We start from the raw sequence: 19,883 nt of genomic DNA, 5'->3' as shown, positions 1-19,883 counted from the left end.
ACAAAGTTTTGGCTTCTCTTTACACAAATTAAAAGCGTTTGGTTTTCCAAACAGGGATATTTGGCTGATGGAATTAGATCTATCAAGGCCCAGTATGGGCATTAGCCTAGAATTCGCCCAGGCCAAATATGGGAGAAACTGCACTCGATAAGAATTTCGTGCTTTTTAGGATCAATTTAAGATTTTGGTCCTTTTGTCGTAAAACTTCCCTTTTTTTTTGCCTCATTTCGAATGAGCTTAATAAGCCCCTCCCCACTTGTTCCTGAGATATCAATATGGGCTTGTTCTTTCTTTTTTCTTCGTGAAATTTTCACTTTTTTATCTTTTTTTTTACCAAAAATTCTTGCTTTTAAAAGCAAGTCCTCTGATTTCTGAAGCACCAGAAATTCAATTGATGATACACTTAGTGATTCATAGCTGCTAAATTCAATTTGATTAAATTTTATTTCACGTGTTTGATGGAATTGCCAACTTCAAAAGAATATGTAACTGGTTTTCTACTATCTATATCAAAACTTCATTTTTCCTTGCGAACTCGTTTTAGCAACTATACTTCCACAAATAGCCTTTAACAAATTACTGTGGTTTATTACTGTGAAGGTTTAGATTTAAAACCATAGAACGAACCCCATGATACAAATTTTGGACTTAAAGAATTTAGGCCTACCAATGCAAGTTTTTCCATCAAATTTCATGTTTTGGATTGAATACTTTCTATTTAACTATTCCCAATTATTGGTGTAACTTCAATTAGTAGGGGAGAATGATCGGGTATAGGCTTATTGAGGGACTTGTTTATTAGTTCTATCAAGGCTGTACAATCGGAAACTTCCTGTCCCATGTTCAGACATGGTATGAACACACGAGACTCTAAGCAGGCGAGCCTACTACAGAAGCATTTCAGTTGCCCAATTGTCTTCAAAGTCTTGTGTACATGGTCAGTCATAAATCTTTGTAAACCTTTTATTTTGGGCTTTTCAATTGCCTTCAAATGGCTTATAGAAAGTTTTAGAGTATTTGAATTATCCTTATTCCATAAATATCTATCAACAAGTGAAATGACATCATTTTTATACAATTCTGAAAAAGGCTTATGCCAACTTTGCCTCTCACTCAGACAATCTGTCTTGGTTTTGTCTCCAATTAGCCATGGTTTGAATGCAGCAAGATTCTAATTTAAAAATCAAAAGATAAATAGAGATAATTTACTTCAAGTGAAATAGACCCTACTATGTGTGTCAATTTCAACTCTTATCTTCTTTCATGTGTTCTACGTCAGCATTATGCTTAGTTCACTCTATAAAATTTTTATTTGCATTAGCCGTTTTTTTTCTTATAAATTCTAATTTTGTCGTGAGAGGGCTCATTTTAAAGGGAATGAAAAGTTCTAGTGTCCTTTTTAAGTGACCAAAGAATCCGAGGGCAACTAGGCCCCCTCCCACCCTCATTTTTTCCCAAAGTCACCAGATCAAAATTTTGAGATAGCTATTTTGTTCAACATAGTCATAAAATCTAATAACTATGTCATTGAGGACGAATTAATCCCCCACAGTCCCCGGAGGAAGGGCTGCAAGTTATGAACTTAGCCCATCGTTTACATATAGTATTGGTTATGGGGAAGTATATTGACATTTTCAGGAGGGATTTATTCTGGTGGTGGGGGGTCGGGGGGATTTGGTTACATGAGAGGATCTTTTCATGGAGGAACTTATCGTGGGGAAAGAAAATTTCCATGAAGGAAACACTGGATTTTCCAGTGTTACTTAAAAAAACAATGAGAAATTAAATAAAAAAGCAAGTTTTTTAACTTAAAAAAGAAGCAACACTAAAACTTAAAACAAACAGAAACTATCATGTATATGAAGGGGTTCGTCCCCTCTTCAATACCTTGCTCTTTACGCCAAAGTATTTTTAGAAATTTCAAATAGTTATTTATACTAATTAAACGGCCTTTGTGATTCAGGAGTCATTCTTAAAGAATTGGAATAAAATTCAAACTATAGTGTAAAGAGCGATATGTTGACGAGGGGAAGAACCCCCTTATACACGTAATAAAAATATACGAATATAGAAGTTTGTTACGTGAGTAAATTTGTTAGTTACCTACATTTATTACTAGTGGCCTTTTTAAGTGACCAAAAAATTAGAGAGCAACTAGGCCCCCTCTCCCACCCCTTTTTTCTCAAAATCTTCCGATCAAAACTTTGAGAAACTCGTTTAGCCAAAAAACTAAAATTAATATGCAGATTTCGCTTTAATTATTCATTTGTGGTGAGCCAAAATCAAAATCAATTCAAAAATGTTTAGGAGTTAAATAAAGAAAAAAGTTTTTTTTTAACCTGAAAGCAAGGAGCAACACTAAAGATAAAGTGAACAGAAACTATTAAGTATATGAGGGGGTTTGTCCCCTCATCAATACCTCGCTCTTTGCGCCAAAGTATTCAAAAAACGTTCAGAAATTATAGAAAAAAGTTTTTCGACTGAAAGCAAGGAGCAACACTAAAAGATAGAGCGACCGGATATTATTAAGTATTTGAGGGGGTTCGTCCCCTCCTCAATACTTCACTCTTTACGCTAAGGTATTTTTGGTAATTTTAAAAGAGCTATTTATTTTAATTAAATGGCCTTTGCCATTTAGGGGTCAAATATAAAAAAATTAAGAGGTCGAATATAAAAATATACGAATATAGAAGTTCGTTTCAAGTTAATTTGTAAGTTACGTATAATTGTTACTAATAAAAACGTTCGTAAATAAAATTGAAATTTTAGTAGCCTTTTTAAATAGCCCAGCAAATTGGAAGGCAACTAGGCCCCTGCCCCTTTATTCTCAAAATCGGTCAATCAAAACTTTAAGAAATCCATTTAGCCAAAAAAAGCAAAATAAATATGCAAATTTTAATTAAGACGAACATAAATTATTCCATATATGAAAGGGGCTGTCCCCTCCTCAACACCCCGTTCTTTACACTAAAGTTTTTATTTTTTTTTTTTTTTAATTAGAGTTGTCAGAAAGAGTCAGACTTTAGCACGGTGAGCCAAAATCAAAACCTTCATTAATTCAGAAACGTTCAGAAATTAAATTAAAAAAGAAGTTTTTTTAACTGAAAGTAAAGAGTGACATTAAAACCCAAAACAAACAGAAATTATTTCGAATATGAAAGGGACTGTCCCCTCCTCAACGCCCCGCTTTTTAGGTTAAGGTCTGACTCTTTCCAACAACTCTACTTCTAAAAAAAAATCAAATTTTAGCGTAAAGAACGGGAATATTAATTTCAATACAATCTGATTAGTAAGTTGAAGGTATTCAGAAGGGACATGATTTGTGGCATAATTATTGCAACCCTTCAGTCCTTCTAAAAACGGGGATTTCTATAAAAAGTAAGGGGAGCCTTTCTCTTTTATTTGTAGATCTACTTCATTTCATTTTTATGTCAGGTTCGTGTGTCACACTGTTTTTCCTGGTGTGAAGGTGTTCCTGGCCCAGGTTTCTTCTGTCGGCCTGCTATTATGCTGTCGAAGTGCTTATTAAAATAAATGAGTACTTATTTGGTATTTATTGATGTTCAAAAACTAGAAAGGGAAACTTAATCATGAGAACCATATATTACAGTTTAGGCCTACCAAATGTGATAAAAATTCAATGAAAGAACTGGAAATTCAACAAAAATATGGAAAAATTGGAGGCGGGGCTTTCGTAAAAGCTATGATGAGCCTTAAAGGAATGCCTTGCTTATGCAATTCTGGTAGACCCTAAAATTTTGGACAAAAGCTGCCCCGGGGGAAAAATTTATTACATAAATGTGGAGCAATCTTACCATTTTGTTTTAGATCTTTTAATTCAATTTTATTAGCAAACTGATCAGTATGATCTTTGGTTATAGTTGCATATGTAGTTTTGTCGTTTATATGTGCATAAATTATTGTGTCGTAACCTGTCGTATTACCAAATACGACATACGGTTGTCGTATGTCGACAACCAAAGAATTACTTTTATCTGCTTTAATCAAACAGTTCGTGGTAACGAACTGTAGTAAGGAGCGACCCGGCTCAATAGTAATTGAACAAATTTTGATACCAATAGTTACATCAAAAGAATTGCATTTTAATGCTGATTTTAAATATATAAGTTTAATCAAGTTTAGTCTTACCCATCAAAAGTTACGAGCCTGAGAAAATTTGCGCAAATAAAGCCATAGCTTTTTGAAAGATTATGTTTTTTTTAGTTTTTCCGTTTTCTATTTAAGAATTAATTTGTTGGATTCTCATTTGAATTCTCTGGTTGCAAAAGGTGGTCTGAGTGTTGGTTATGTTGAACAAACTTGCATAAATTTGCTCAACTTGAAATAGATGTTTATGATGGTTTCTCGTATTTTAATACTGATTTGAAATATACAAGTTTCATCAAGTTTGGTCTTACCAATCAAAAAGTTACAAACCTGAGAAAATTTGTCTTATTTTAGAAAATAGACCCCTAAACACCCCTAAGAAGTCATAGAATCCTAAAAAACACACCATCAGATTCAGCGTATAAAAGAACCATACAGTAGAAGTTTCAAGCTCTTATCTATAAAAATGTGGAATTTTGTATTTTTTGCCGCAAGACAGATCACAGATGGGTGTTTATATGTTTGTTTGTTTTATCCCAGGGGCGATTGTATCGACCAAGTGGTCCAAGAATTTCGCGAGAGGGCTAATTCCAACGAAAATTAAAAGTTAAAATGCCCTTTTAAAGAAACCAAAAAATTGGAGAGAGCCTAGGCCCCCTCCCACGCTCATTTTTTTCTCAAAGTCGTGAGATCAAAATTCTGAGATAGCAATTTTATTCAGCATAGTCGAAAAACCTAATACCTATGTCTTTCAGGACGACTTACTCCCCCACAGTCCCCGGGGGAGGGGCTGCAAGTTACAAACTTTGACCAGTGTTTACATACAGTAATGGTTATTGGGAAGTGTACAGACATTTTCAGGGAGATAATTTTTGGTTGGTGGGAGGGTTTGAGGGGAGGGGGTTATGTGGGGGAACATTCCATGGAGGACTTTGTCATGGGGGAAGATTTTCTAGTATATTTTTAAAAAACACTGAAAAAATAAATATGAAAAAGTTTTTTCAACTGAAAGTAAGGAGCAGCATTAAAACTTAAAACAAACAGAAATTATTTCACATATGAGTGGTTCACCTCCTCTAATGCCTCGCTCTTTAAGCTAAAGTATGTTTAGTAATTTCAACTATTTAGTCTACAGCCTTTGTGTTTCAGGGGTCATTCTTAAGGATTCGGGACACAATTTAAGCTTTAGTGTAAAGAGCGAGGTATTGACGAGGGGGCGAACCCCCTCATATACATAACAAAAACATATGGATATAGAACTTCGTTACGTAAGTTAATTCGTAAGTTAAGTATATTTTTACTAATAAAACCGCTCGTAAAAAATCAGAAGTTCTAGTTGCGTTTTTAAGTTACCAAAACATTGAACTGTAACTAGGCCTCCTCCCCCGCTTCTTTTATTCTCAAAGTCGTCCGATCGAAACTAGGAGAAAACCATTTAGCCAAAAAAAAGTTAATATGCAAATTTCGTTTTAATTATTCAGGTGCGGAGAGCCAAAATCAAAACACGTATATTTTCAAAAACGCTCAGAAATTAAATAAAAAAAAACACGTTTTTTTTTAACTGAAAGGAAGGAGCGACATTAAAACTTAAAACGAACAGAAATTACTCTGTATATAAAAGAGGCTGTTCCCTCCTCAACGCCCCACTCTTTATGCGAAAGTCTTTTACTGTTTTGAAGAGTAGAGTTGAGGGAAAGAGTCAAACTTAAGCGTAAAGAGCGGGCCGTTGAGGAGGGAACAGCCCCTTTCATATACGGAGTAATTTTGTTGCGAGAGCAACACTTCGGTATTGTCGTGCTTTTTTTCCTAGCACTCCGATTTCAGCTTATTCCTAGAAAGTGGTAAGGGTATAGCCTCTGCGGTTTTTACGGAAAGTGTGGACCTTAGGCTGGATTGATGAATATGACTTCACATTTTGGAAAGCTTCGTAGAACTCTTGCCTGGGGCCAAAAAGATGGTTTTGCTTGTCCTTGAGCCAGAGCCTATAGAGTGGGAAGTGAAGTGGTGTTTTATAGCCTATGTCAGAGAGAACTATCTGAAGTTATTCAGTCAAGCTTTCGTCTCGTCAAATCATGTTTCTGCTTTCGAGTGAAAAGCTCCGTTCTAACAGGCAAGCAGGCATGCACCAGTTTCAAATTGAAGATGGACTAAAATCTGGAAGTGTCAAATTTTTTGCGGCAGTTACCCGGCCCTATAGCCAATATATCTTCTTTGAGTGATAAATAGAAAAAGTTACAGAAACAAAAAGTGGCATTTTTCCACGGGCCCGAAAGTGCTACAATCTATTGTTTCTACCCATTCCTGTTCGTGATTTCAGCTGAGTTTATCATTCGGTTTTTTGCACTTGGGATTGCAGTAGAGAAATGGTATCTGATGTTCCTCTTAAACTTTAAAAATTATCTCATTGCTAAAGAAATTGGAGTTTATTTTTTTCTCCTTTTTAAGTGATGACGTTAGAAACTTGGCCTACGACAAAAAAAGTCAACTTTTGAACTAATACAGATAGATTTTTTTTTTATGGCAGTCGGTAGCTCTTGATGAGCTGATCAAAGTATATGTCATCCATTTTTTGGTAGAAAAATTCTTTCGTGAGATGTACCAGTTTGATTAAAGGGGCTGACAACTTCAGTAGTAAGGTACACACTGAAACCAAAAATAGGCCGATACCAATTATGAAACATATAGGGGAATTTCGAGCAACAGTTGGCTGTTAGCTCATAATCATCTTCGGCAATGGGGGTTTGTAACTTTTGCTAGTTGGTGTACCTATTATTTGTTTCCAGTGTATTTGATGGTAAGACAAATTTGGTTCAAGTGGTAAGACAGGTAGGAGACTTGTTTATTTCGAGATCCTTGCAGATTAACAATTTCAGGGTTTAATCGAAGCGAGGAAACAAACCAAAGTGTTATTCTCGCAACACTTTGCTCGGCAAAGTCGAACATACGATGCCGCAACACCTCACGTTGCTCATGCAACATTATGGTATCAGAATAGTTTGAAAAGCAGCTCTACACGCGTTTATTAGCAAAAACTTGGTACTACAGAATTTCCGCCCGTCAAGACATCAGTCCAATTTGTTTTGGTTACCCTGTCACACTTAGAGAATGTAAATAATAACCTTTTATTTATTGGAATTGGATTATAAATTCAGAAATTCACTTTTTGTTTAGGTTCAGATTTTTTATTTGTTTTTATTTGAGCCCATAGTCAACATTTAATATTTATTGGTAATTCAATTAGTGCCTTCAGATAAAATCATAATTTACCTAGTCATTATCTTCAAGACATTTTCATATTTTATTAAGCCTAATATCTGTTTCTTTTAACTTTAATATCGGTTTTGTTTTTATTATAACTGGAGTTAAAGGGGGCATCTTCCCAATTAATATATCTAAAACTTTTGTTCGTTTTAAGTTGAATATCAGATTAATTTTTTGTTCATTATAAGTTTATTATTGGTGTCATTATTTATTAAGTCTAATATCTGTTTCTTTTAACTTATAACCCATTGTTCAGGATAATTTCTGTCAATGTTTTTTCCTCTGCTCAAGACATTGCTTCGCTATTTACTTTTGTTGAAAAAAAAACTTTTTTTTATTTGATCTATTTTTATTTCATTTAATAGCAATATCACTACTCCTCTAATTTGTGGATCTTTTTCTATCCCGTCGGTTTCTTCATTTCGGTGGCTGGGAATTAATGTTAGTAAAACTCTAAAATCCTTACGGACTCTCACTGTTGCTGATTGCAAGAAGAAAATCCAATTAAGTTACTCTAAAATTGTTGCTAACCGAGGTAGATACAATAGAAAGTCTCTTGCTAAATTATACTCGGTTTTTACAGATCATTCAGTTTTGTTTCTTTCTGGTATTTACCCTATTTTTCATAAAAAAAAATATCAGTTCAATTCGTTCTTATTATTTCCGGTTTTCCCGTTTTCTATTGTATCTGCCTCCATGGTATAGGAATAGGAGCCTCATATCTATTTATAGTTTCCGGGATATTGGGTCGAAGCTCACAGAGCTTGCTGGCAAAATACTCCAGTCTACTTATAAGTATCTGCCCGCCCACGGAGGCCTTACTCGTTTGCTTTAGTTTCTTGTTTTTTCTGTTTTGTGTAGTGTTTGTTTTGTTTCTTTTATTGATACTCCGCTTTGATTTTTTGTAGTGGATCAAAAATAAATTATTATTATTATTATTATTTTACACAAGAGCTAATGGCAGGAAGAAATTCTCAACTTACTAAACGCTCATAATGCATATAAAAGAGTAAAAGAGTTACTCAAGCGAGTAAAGAGTAAGTATATATAAAGAGTTTTCCGCAGATAGTAAGCGAAGATTATAGTTTTCAAACCTGATATTATTGTTTCAGCATACCTTTTTGTTGAGAGACAAAATATAAGACCCTTGACAAAAATAACACGATTAGGGTGATAAAGTAAGCTCCCCTCTTGTATTTCAGATAGTCATTACAAAAAAACCTTCATTTCAGATATAACTTTATTCAAAATTTATCTCACGCAAATCTTAATACCAATAACAGATAAAATAAGAGAGTTGAAAAATGAGACAAGTATTTCTAGCAGTAAATAAATTGGGGATATTGAAAACAGTGCTCAGAATAAAAAAAAACTGATTCCAATTCCTGATTGGAATTGTCACTGAGAAAACTCAGTGACGGTGAGCACTAGAATCAGAAAAAAAGAAAATGCTAAAGAAAGTAAGCTATAAGCTAATACAAATCAAAAGAATTGAAACAGACAAAAAGAACTGTAAATAAGGTAGAAAAAAGCTTATAAATGTTACATAGATTTTTTGCATTTCAAAAACCGTAATGACAAAAATTCGTTAAACATTAATAATTAAAGAGCAAAACATTTAAATATACTTAAATAATATAGAGATAAAGAAATCCTGAAAAAAATTACTACATAGAAACAAACAAATATTGCTTGTGTTTATACCATTATCTGTCTTCCATCTTTTACCATTATCTTTATCTTTATACCATTATGTTTCTTCTGCATCCATTGGCTTTCTGTTTTACATACTTTTCAAATTCAATGACAACCAAAGCCTTTCCTTTATTTCATGAAAAAATCTGGTTCTTTTCTTTATTCTAAGCTTTTATTCTTTTCTTAATATAATGATTATACTTTTCTTTTATTCTTTTCTTAATATAATGATTATACTAAAGTTTGCGGTTTACTTACTTTTATAGGTAGCTAAGTTTCATGTTACGAATACCTATTGAACTTTTAGATACCCAGATTAAACACCCATTTACACTTAATCTTGAGAAGAAAGTAATATCCTATTTGAGTTGTTTAAGATAATACAAAAATTTAGATTATTTTGTAGCACTTGAGTCCTTACAAACTCTTGTATTTTCTTTTTTTGTCTCTTTCTATTTATCGTTCACCGAAGATTTACTTGGTTTCTGATTCCTGTTTTTATCAAATGTACTAAAGGCATAAATTATTCGAAAACTGTCCAAAATCTTGTTGGAAAGTTATTAAATATATTTTTTTTTTAATATCAACAGGTTTTTCCATAAGCTTACAAATAATTAAATAGAAAAAAAAACAAAAGAAAATTACAAGAAGAGTTGAGCAGCGCTGTACTGAAATTATCCTCTTTGTACAAATCAGTAACTTAAAGCTTAAAGCAACTTAAACCCTACTGCATGCAATTTATATGATACCATAAAACCCTTACAACAATCTTATGTTACTAAAACATTACTTCATATCAAAGTGGCTATTATTCCTTGACTTTAATGGACTGAACTTTGAACACAATTAAAGTACTTGCTACTCAGCAGAACTCACATTAGGAGTACGAATTCTAAGTGGCTGAAACGCATCGATTAAACTTTTTATGTCTACATTACTCAAGTAACTCTGTATTTTTTTCACCGCATTCCTGTGGTAGACCAGTAGCTTTGTTAAAGAGGAAATAGAAATTGTTAATACATTGGTCAAGTAACTCTTTTCTCTCCATTACCTCACTGAATTGGTTTTTTATCATGCCGGTGTACATAGGAAATTTTGATTCTGATTTTAATACTGATTTTAAAACTTGTAGTATATTTTCATTCCTCATATATATTACTAATGAACTTGGAGTTCTAACTAAAAAATCATAAAATGATAATTTATTATGAATAATCTTCTCACGCTTCATGTTTTCTATTTCGCGTTTAAAGTCATTGTCGGCACTAAATAAATTCATGTCAAGAATTCCTGACTTGAGAAATTGTTCAATACAGGATAAATTCTGATAATTTATATACATATTTGCTTCAAACAATTTTAGTACGTGGAGAACAAGAAGTTTAACAATTGGACTCAATGGGGAGGATTCGCACTGCAATTGCTCCACATTGACATTCCTTAAAGCATTATGAAGTGCTGTTCTTCCCTCCTCATCTGCTGGGTGAATATTAGCACCGAATTCCGAAAGAGTTTGCGTGGCATTTACATTGGCCCCCAATTCAGAAGCATTTTACAAAGTTCTACATTACAAATTGAAACAGCATTGTGAAGAGCAGTGGTTCCATTCTTTTTCTGAGCATTTACATCAGCTCCTTTACTCAAAAGAAGTTCACAAATTTCCAGCGCTATTTTCCGGAAAGACGGTATTTTCCAATACCGTTCCGCTTTTCTGTATTTCCATAGTATATTTCCATACACTATATCGCTTTTCTCAATTTCTAGTAGATTAGTTGCAATATGCAGCGCAGTGGATCCACAATTTAGTTTAGCATTTATATTTGCTCCTTTTTCTAAAAGTATTATGCAAAGTTCTTTGTTCCAAGATGAAGTAGCATTATGAAGAGCAGTGGTTCCATCCTTTTTCTGAGCATTTACATTAGCTCCTTTACTCAAAAGAAGTTTGCAAATTTCCTGCCCTAATGCGATCTCTATCTTGCGACGTTTCATATATGGAAGACTAGTTGCGATGTGCAGCGCAGTGGATCCACACTCTAATTTAGTATTGATATCTGCTCCTTTGTTCAAAATCATTTTGATAACTTTTACATTTCCCCTGAAAACAGAAGCGAGGAAAGGTGAACCATTTTTGTTCTTTGTTACTAGATTAACATTTGGATTGTCCATGTATAAAGGTGAAGAGCCCATTTTTCATTAAAGACTGAGAATAGGTATTCTAAAAAAAAAATAAATGTCAATAAAAAAAAAATCAAACCAACAGCCAAATAAACGAGAGGTGATAGGGCTTCTATCAAGTACTATAGCTAGTTGCAAATTGTCTTTCGAATAAGGCAGCCCAAAAAGAATTGAATATCCCCCACGTTCTTTCTAGTCTTTCTTTATCACTGCAGAATTTAAGCTCTAAATAAACATCCCCGTTGTTAAGCATTGCTATTTTAGTATTCTTGTAGCAAAAATATTGACTGAAGTTTACCAGTTCCAGTAACTGACTTAAAGTAACTAACTACATTTGAATTAGATGTTGTTTCCTCTCAAATGAATTTTGTTAGCTATTTTCAGGAGAATAGAAAATGACTATTTTTTTCTTATGAAAGCAAATTAGGTTGGCTCAAGCACATTCATATTACACATTAAAACATAATAAATAAAAAAATAAAAAACATTATTTATCCCTTAAACTCTCCTATCAAGGTAAAAAGCAGAGTGTTTTTTTATTTTAGTTGATAGGGCATTAAAACCAACAACACAAAAATACATAGACGAGGAATTCATTTCAATTAAAGCTATTTACGTAGAAATAGGTATGCCGAATAAAATTGTCTCTTAAACAATAAAAAAAGAAAAAAAACTAAGAAGCCCAATTGTTATTGAAAAGAATGAATGAATGAGAGTAGTTACAGAAAGGATCGATAGAGTTCATGATAAATGGTGTCAGTCGAGTAGTTATTAATGGAGGTTTTGTTTAGAGGTTTAAATTAACAAATGTTTAAAAATTACCCAGGGAAGGAATTGACCCTATGGCCTTAAGAGTAGAATTCCAACACAGTATCCACTCAGCCATTGACACTTTTAAAATCCCTATTTTAAAATAGTTTATGTTATACTTAAATATAATCTTGGTTGCAGCGATATCTAGCAATCTAGCCCCTTGTAACGTCCCTTAGTAAAAACTATATTTCCGGGTTGCAGTGATAGCTAGCAACCTAGTAAGAGACGATCACGCCCCATAGTAAAAATGAAAGTCCATAACACCTAAAAAATATATTCAGATAAAAAAAAAACGAAGTACACTATTAGAACTGCCTTGTCCAAAACCCCTATCCCTTAGCATGAACAACAAGGGAAACATTTTTGCTTTAAAATAAAGAATAGTGGCTGAAACCACAATATTCTTCATATACGACATCTTTTTTGCTTTTCTTTCTTTTTTCCACCGCTAGCTTGGCACTGGAACATTGTAGAGAGGTGTTTTATAGCAGATTTTAAAGATAATTGCTACATCTAGAGACTTTTGTAATTAAAAACAGAATATTTTTTTAAGTAGAGTCATTTTTGATTAGCAAAAACTCTATTTTTCTATAGCCCTGAAGTAGTTAGGGTTATTAACATCATATTTCATACAAAAACGAAAAGTGTTTTTACCATTATAAAAACATGTAGATATATTTATGTAAAACGCAGTAATTCTTTTAGGGTTTTAACGAAAAATTTGATTTGTCAACTGAAACTAGATTAATTCCTGAAAATTTTATATAAAATAATTTCATTTAGCTGCAAACTGCAAAAGTACTTTTGGTGTCTAAGCAATAATTTCAATTTTTTAATTCAAACCAGAAAAAAAATTAAATTAGTTTTGTTTTTTTGTTAGGTTCTAACTACTTAACACATACACAAAAAATGATTTGAAAAAAAAATCTGATTTGTCAACTGAAACTGGAATAAATCGGAAAATCATAAATAAAATAAGTTTAATTAACTGCAAACTGCAGAATTATTTATGCTATTTGAGCAATAATTTCAATCTCTGAATTCAAACCAGAAAAATACTTGGTTGGTTTTCCTTTCACTTCAAGTGACTCGTTAATTCATTTTATGGGGTGAAAATATAGTAATTTTTATTTTAAAGAACAAACGCTTGCTCACAGGAACTGAAATAATAATTAATTGTAGTCTGGGTTTCAGCATATACATACACATACTCACACATACTCGGTAGGTTGCTAGCTACTGCTGCAGCCCGGATCTTTTCAACATTTACAGTTCTAGCCATAAATTCCCGCGACGAGTAGTAAGAACCTAACAAAACAAAAGTAATTTCAAAATTTTCAGTTATTTTTCTAGTTTGAATTAAAAAAAATCAAAATTATTGGTTAGAACAATAAACAGTTTAGCAGTTTATATAAGGACTTTATTGATTCTGAACTGAAAAATAAAATAAAAATTTGAGTTTCTTTTCTAAGGAAACATAGCAAAATATTATAGAGATCTTCACTTTAGGAGTTGAACCAAAAAAGTTTCGTTCCAGGAGACAACTATAACTTTGAAGTGAGAGATGAGATAAAACTGTCGTTGCATAAATCGAACAAAAAACGAAACTTGTTTTAAAATTTTCCGGTATTTTTCTACTTTAAATTGAAAAAACTAATATCTCTGACACTATAAATATTTTTGCAATTTACATAATAGCTTTAGCGATTCTGAACCGAAAAACCTGTAAAAATATACTGATGTCATTACTCAGTAAAATCTAACTTAAGTTAATAATATTATGTTTGAAAAGTTTTTACTTTCATAATTTTAATCAGAAAACTAAAAGATCTTTCTTGGGGCAAAAAAAAAATACAAATGTGCACATTTTTGCCAATTTGAGCTTGAAACCTCTACAGTAGGGTTCTCTGAGACACTGAATCTGTTGGTGTGATTTTCATTAAGAATATAAGACTTTTAGGGGGTATTTCCTCCTTTTTTGGAAAATCAGACAAGTTTTTCCAGGCTCGTAGCCTCACGCACTGTTTAAGAGTCTTTTTAATGAAAATAAAAATATTTTTCATATTGTTGGTTGGGTTTCAAACAGTTCGTGGTAACGAACTTAGTAAGGAGCGACCCGGCTCAATAGTAACGACACTCTAAAAAACGGACTTTTGATGCTAAAATATCCATCAAAAGAATCATATTTTCATGTTGATTCTAAATATATAGATTTCATCAAATTTAGTCTTTGTCATCAAGAGTTACGAGCCTGAGAAAATTTGCCTTATTTTGGAAAATAGGCGGAAAGACCCCCCTAAAGGTCATATAATCTTAACGAAAATCACACCATCGCATTTGGCATATCAGAGAACCCTATAGCAAAAATTTCAAGCTCCTATCTACAAAAATGTGGAAATTCGTATTTTTTGCCAGAAGACAAATCACGGGTGCGTGTTTATTTGTTTGTTTATTTGTTTTTTTTTGTTTTTTTTCCAGGGGTCACCGTATCGACCAAGTGGTCTTATTTCTTTTGAATATTTCTTTGCAATTACAGTAATCTGTTACAAGCTGAAATGATTTTTTCATGCCATAAGCTTTACGTGAAAAGGTGTGTTTTACAGTTCAGCCTTGAGGATTTGAGTCTCGGTGGGGTTAAAAAAATAAAATAAAATAAAAGGATAGTTTAAGACGCAGAGACTAGCAGATCCAACAACGTTTAAATCAATATTGATCTCTTTTTGCTGGCGACTAGAACAACAAGAATTGTATCTAGTGATAATTTTATCTACATATGCCGATGAAAGTTGTGTCGTCCTTTAAATAATGTTTTCCTTATATTTAAGGCCCGTTTTATATTCAATTAGGTCAAATGAGGATCAGGGGAGTACATTTTCTCTAAATTCAATTATTTTTAGGATTATGTTCCTGTGATTAGCATATTATTCTAATACTAGTACAACTACTACTACTACTAATAACTCACCGCAGCACCAAGCTTCCTGAAGCTTCCTCTTCACATTCTCCCACGGAGTTTCCATTTCCTTTAAATCTTTATTTATAACATCCTCCCTCCCCAGGCGAGGACGACCTGCTTTCTGTGTAGCCTCAGACAGTTGGCCAAAAATCTGTGGCAATCTGTCGTCCTTCATCCGCAGAATGTGGCCTAGCCATCTCAACCTTTCTTTCATTATAGCCCTATAAAGCGGGATTGAGCCACATTTTTAGTACAACCTACTGTTTAAAATACGGTCAGTCAGCCGGGTACCCAGAACAATCCGTAGGCAATATCACTGGAAAACATCTAGTAAATTCCCATCTACTTTTCGGAGCGTCCATGTTTCAGAGCCATATTTGACCACTGTCATCACTGTAGCTTCCAATATTCTAATCTTGGTTTGCAGACTTATCTTCCTATTCTTCCAAACTTTTTTTCAACTGGGAAAAAACACCTTAAGCCGTGGCTATTCGTGGTAAGTGAAGCTATCCACCTGAACAATCTTTTCGTTACCCAACGTCACCTTTTCATCTTCACTTATTCCTAGCCCTAGTGACTTAGTCTTCTTAACATTAATTTTCAAATGTATTCTAGTACCCTGAACTCGCAAAACCTAAAAAAATTCATTCATTTTGCCTACACTTTCATATAATATGCTTAAATCATCAGCATAATCTAAGTCCAGTTGAGAATTTTCCTCCCCATTTGATTCCGTGGTCTCTAATCGCCTTTCCTGTGCTCCTTAAGACGAAGTCCATCAAAATGATCCATAGAACACAACCCTGCTTAACTATTGATTTAATACAAAACCAGTTTCTAACCTCATTTCTTACCTTAACCGATACAGTATTATTCTCGTACATAGCACAAATCACTTTAATGTATTTGTCTGGTATACCACATAAGGATGATCTTTGCTAAAGCTCTTTTATCAACAGTATCGAAGGAGTACATCCCCTCATCAGTACCTCGCTCTATACACCAAAGCTTAAATTTTGTCCCAATTTCTTAAGAATGACCCCTGAATCACAAAAGCCGTAGAATAAATAGTTGAAATTACTATAAAAATACTTTAGCGTAAAAAGTGAGGTTTTAGGAGGAGGTGAGCCCATCATATGCGTAATGATTTCTGTTAGTTTTAAGTTTTAATGCTTCTCCTTACTTTAAGTTGAAAAAAAAAATTTCATATTTATTTTTTTTCATTGTATTTTTTATTGCTGGAAAATCCTGCGCACCCTTCATGAAAATTTTCTTCCCCCGTGACAAATTCCTCCAAGGAAGGTTTTCCCAACATGTTCACCTCTTCTCAACCCCCCCCCCCAACCTAAAAATCCGCCTTATGGCAAAAAATACAAAATTCCACATTTTTGTAGATAGGAGCTTGAAACTCCTAAAATACGGTTTTCTGATACGCTGAATCTGATGGTGTGATTTTCGTTAAGATCTTATGACTTTTAGGGGTTGTTTCCCCCTATTATCTAAAATAAGGCAAATTTTCTCAGGCTCGTAACTTTTGATGGGCAAGATTAAACTTAATTAAACTTATAAATTGAAAATCAGCATTAAAAGGCGATTCTTTCGATGTATCTATTGATATCAAAATTCCATTTTTTAGAGTTTTGGTTACTATTGAGCCGGGTCGCTCCTTACTTACAGTTCGTTACCACGAACCGTTTGATGGGAATATATAAAGTGGACTGTATATTTATTCATCAGGAAGGGGGGCTGGTAAAGTGAGGCATTGTGCCTTAGAAATGAAATAGGAGCTATATTGGTAATTTAGTCATTTAAAGAGGAAGAAAAAGAGGAATTTATTCACGATTTTTTATAGCATTGATATATATTTTCAGCTTTGGATGACCTTTAGTGCGATTAAATAAAAAAAAACTAGTTCTTTTAACTGAAATTAAGGAGCGACATAAGGTGGGGGTCGTACCCGGTATCCTTCTTTGTTCCCCTAAACAATGGTCACCATCAAAATCAGAATGTTTGTGCATTCGTCTGCGTACCGCTTTTACTAACTGCTTATATGTAAAAGTAGACACGACAATTTAATTTATGTTCCAGAAGAGGGAGCCCAGTATTTTCTCTATGGGATAGTAAAATTACAGTATCGTCTATTTTGTAAAATGTTCCATATTTTTTTTTTTTCATTTTTGGTAAATATTTTGAAACATTTTGAAACTTCAAAGAAAGAAGAGAAAAAGGCATTATCAAAGGCAAGGCACATGTCCAAGATTTTTTTTTGAGGGTGGGATGTTTTTTTTAGGAGGGGGTAAAAAAATCTTCACAAAACGCATCAAAAATATTTTATATGAGTTTTTTTACATGTTCTACGACTCGGACAAAAATTTCAGAGAGGAGGGCTTATAAAATTTCAGAGAGGAAGGCCCCTCCCTTTGGATTTGGCTTGGGTGAGGGGAAGGATCATCTCTCCAGTGTATTTTAGCCATTATGATGTCCTCCACTTTTTCCTTCATATTTTATTTCCTTTCTAGCTCGTTTGAAGACTGAAAGAAGATCAAAAACTTTTAGAGATGGAGAAATCTGAAGAAAATGCACCAAAAGAGATAAATGGAGAGCAAAACGTGAGTTGTTTTTTGTATTGTATTTATCGATTCTCTTCTTCAGTTTTAAACGGATTAAACTTTGTCGATAGAAGGGGAGGAGGCAAGTCTACCCAAAATTTTTCTACGGGCTGGACTTTCTGCATAAGTTTGAAAAGTTGTTTTCTGAATATAGAAAAAACTCTTTTATATTTTTGGTCTTTCGGAATAGCAGCCGGAACAACCCCCTCCTTTTTCAATGGCAATAACAACTGGCTTGGACAATACCCAATAAGCTCTAATTGTCTACAGCAACTCATCACTGACAATTTTAGTAAAAAAACAAGAGTCAGTACTTATTTTTATGTTTTTATCCGATGTGTGTCTATTGTTTATTATGTATTGTATAATGTCTTGAAATTAAGCGAGTAGCATCTGTGCTTAATAGTTACTTTTTTTCACCACCGCTTGAAGAAAAATGTACTATTAAAAACTCAGGGCGGGTACATGCGCCCTTTCTTATTATCCGTTGGGTGCCCAGTGTCTATTATAAAATAATTTCCCCCCAAAAGTTTCCAGACATCTTGAAAACACACTTAGGCTAGCGTTTTTCATAAACTTTCTAACACTCATAAATTTTCTAACGCTGGAGATTCACCCTATCTTCTTACTATTCTATGACCTGTACAAAGAGCAAGAGAAATTGGCAGGACAGGAAACTTGGAAACTTTAATATGGCTCAAAAGAAATTAAAAACCCCTTAAATATCTGACATCAGTAGGTTATGGGTTACATAAAACTAAATATACTATCACGAAGCTCAGTTTAGCCCCTATAAAATGAGCCTCAAAATTGTTTTAGGCCTAAATTGACAAGCAGAAAATTAAATAGCATTCACTAAATTCACTAGAACTGAAATTCACATTTTATAATTTTGATTACTATTGGGTCGGCTCGCTCTTTACTTAGAACTTGATGAGTTTTGCAAAATTGTAGTTTGAATTTAGTTGGTTGTAAGGGCAATGTTTTTTTACCCTGTGATTTGAATTAACACAAATAGAAAACCACTCACATTGTACAATGCACCAAACCGAGTACAATGTACTGAGTTTGTCATTATTGCTGCTTAAAAGCTTTTCAAGATTGGGATATTTTCATAGATGTGGTCAAGTCAGGGACTGCCTTTGGGCTGTTGCTATTGGATGAATGTTTGCTTCTACTAGAATGACCTACCGTAGACTTAGGTAATGAATGAGCCTAGGCAATAATATTATACTTTTTTTTGAAAGCTTGAATCTTTTCTTTAAAATAAAAAATAGCATTTTCAACTGAAATTATGGAGCTACATTAAAACTTAAAACAAACAGAAATTATTACGTATAGTAGGGATTTGCCCCTCGTCAATACCTCGCTCTTTACACTATAATCTAGAAGAAACTAGATTAGAATGAAGCTAAGGATTTTTTATGACAAAAGGAGAGAAGTGACTCGTCAAAAATTTGGTGATTACTACCAAGTCAATTTGTAATATTAAGAAGCTAGGTAGAATGAAGCTAAGGATTTTCTTATGGTAAAAGAAGAGAAACAACACGTCGAAATTTAGAGAAGTTTACCAAATCAATTTTTCATATTAAGAAGCTAGATTAGAATGAAGCTAAGAATTTTTTATGGTAGAAAGAGAGAAGCGACTTGTCAAAATTTGGAGATTATTACCTAATTTTTTTTTCATATTAAGAATCTAGATTAGAATTAAGCTAAGGATTTTTTAGGATAAAAGGAAAGAAGTGACTCGTCAAAATTTGGCAATTGTTACCAAACCAATTTGTAATATTATCAAGCTAAATTAGAATGAAGCTAGGGATTTTTCCTATGGTAAAAGAAGAGAAGTGACGCATCAAAATTTGGAGATTACTACCAAATCGATTTGTCATATTAAGAAGCTAGATTAGAATGAAGCTAAGGATTTTTTTATGGCAAAAGGAGAGAAGCGACTCGTCAAAATCTGCAAATCAATTTATCATATTAAGAAGCTAGATTAGAATGAAGCTAGGGATTTTTGTATGGTAGAAGGAGAGAAGTGACTCGTCAAAATTTGACGATTATTACCAAATCAATTTGTCATAATAAAAGTTAGACTAGAATGAAACAAAGGATTTTTTTTATGGTAAAAGGAGAGAAGCGACTCGTCAAAATATGGATATTAATGCCTAATGGATTTGTCATATTAAGAAGCTATATTACACTGAAGCTAATAATTTTCTTATGGTAAAAAGAGACAATCGACTCGTCAAAATTTTGAAATTATTACC

At 33.3% G+C, this 19,883-nt stretch overlaps 1 protein-coding gene across 1 annotated transcript in view; it reads right to left on the bottom strand.

Moving 5' to 3' along the window:
• The window catches only part of LOC136037522 (putative ankyrin repeat protein RF_0381), a 74,641-nt gene that overhangs the window by 38,391 nt on the left and 16,367 nt on the right, over positions 1 to 19,883 (bottom strand). The window contains exon 2 of the mRNA XM_065720243.1: positions 10,592 to 11,278. Coding sequence (XP_065576315.1) covers positions 10,592 to 11,250 — 659 coding nt within the window. The 5' untranslated portion in view covers positions 11,251 to 11,278. The remainder of the gene's footprint in view (positions 1 to 10,591; positions 11,279 to 19,883) is intronic.

Source organism: Artemia franciscana, chromosome 17 (assembly GCF_032884065.1).
Source record: "Artemia franciscana chromosome 17, ASM3288406v1, whole genome shotgun sequence".
Classification (NCBI taxonomy): domain Eukaryota; kingdom Metazoa; phylum Arthropoda; class Branchiopoda; order Anostraca; family Artemiidae; genus Artemia; species Artemia franciscana.
Note: the sequence above shows the minus strand (reverse complement) of the source record. Positions and strands in the feature narration are given on the sequence as shown.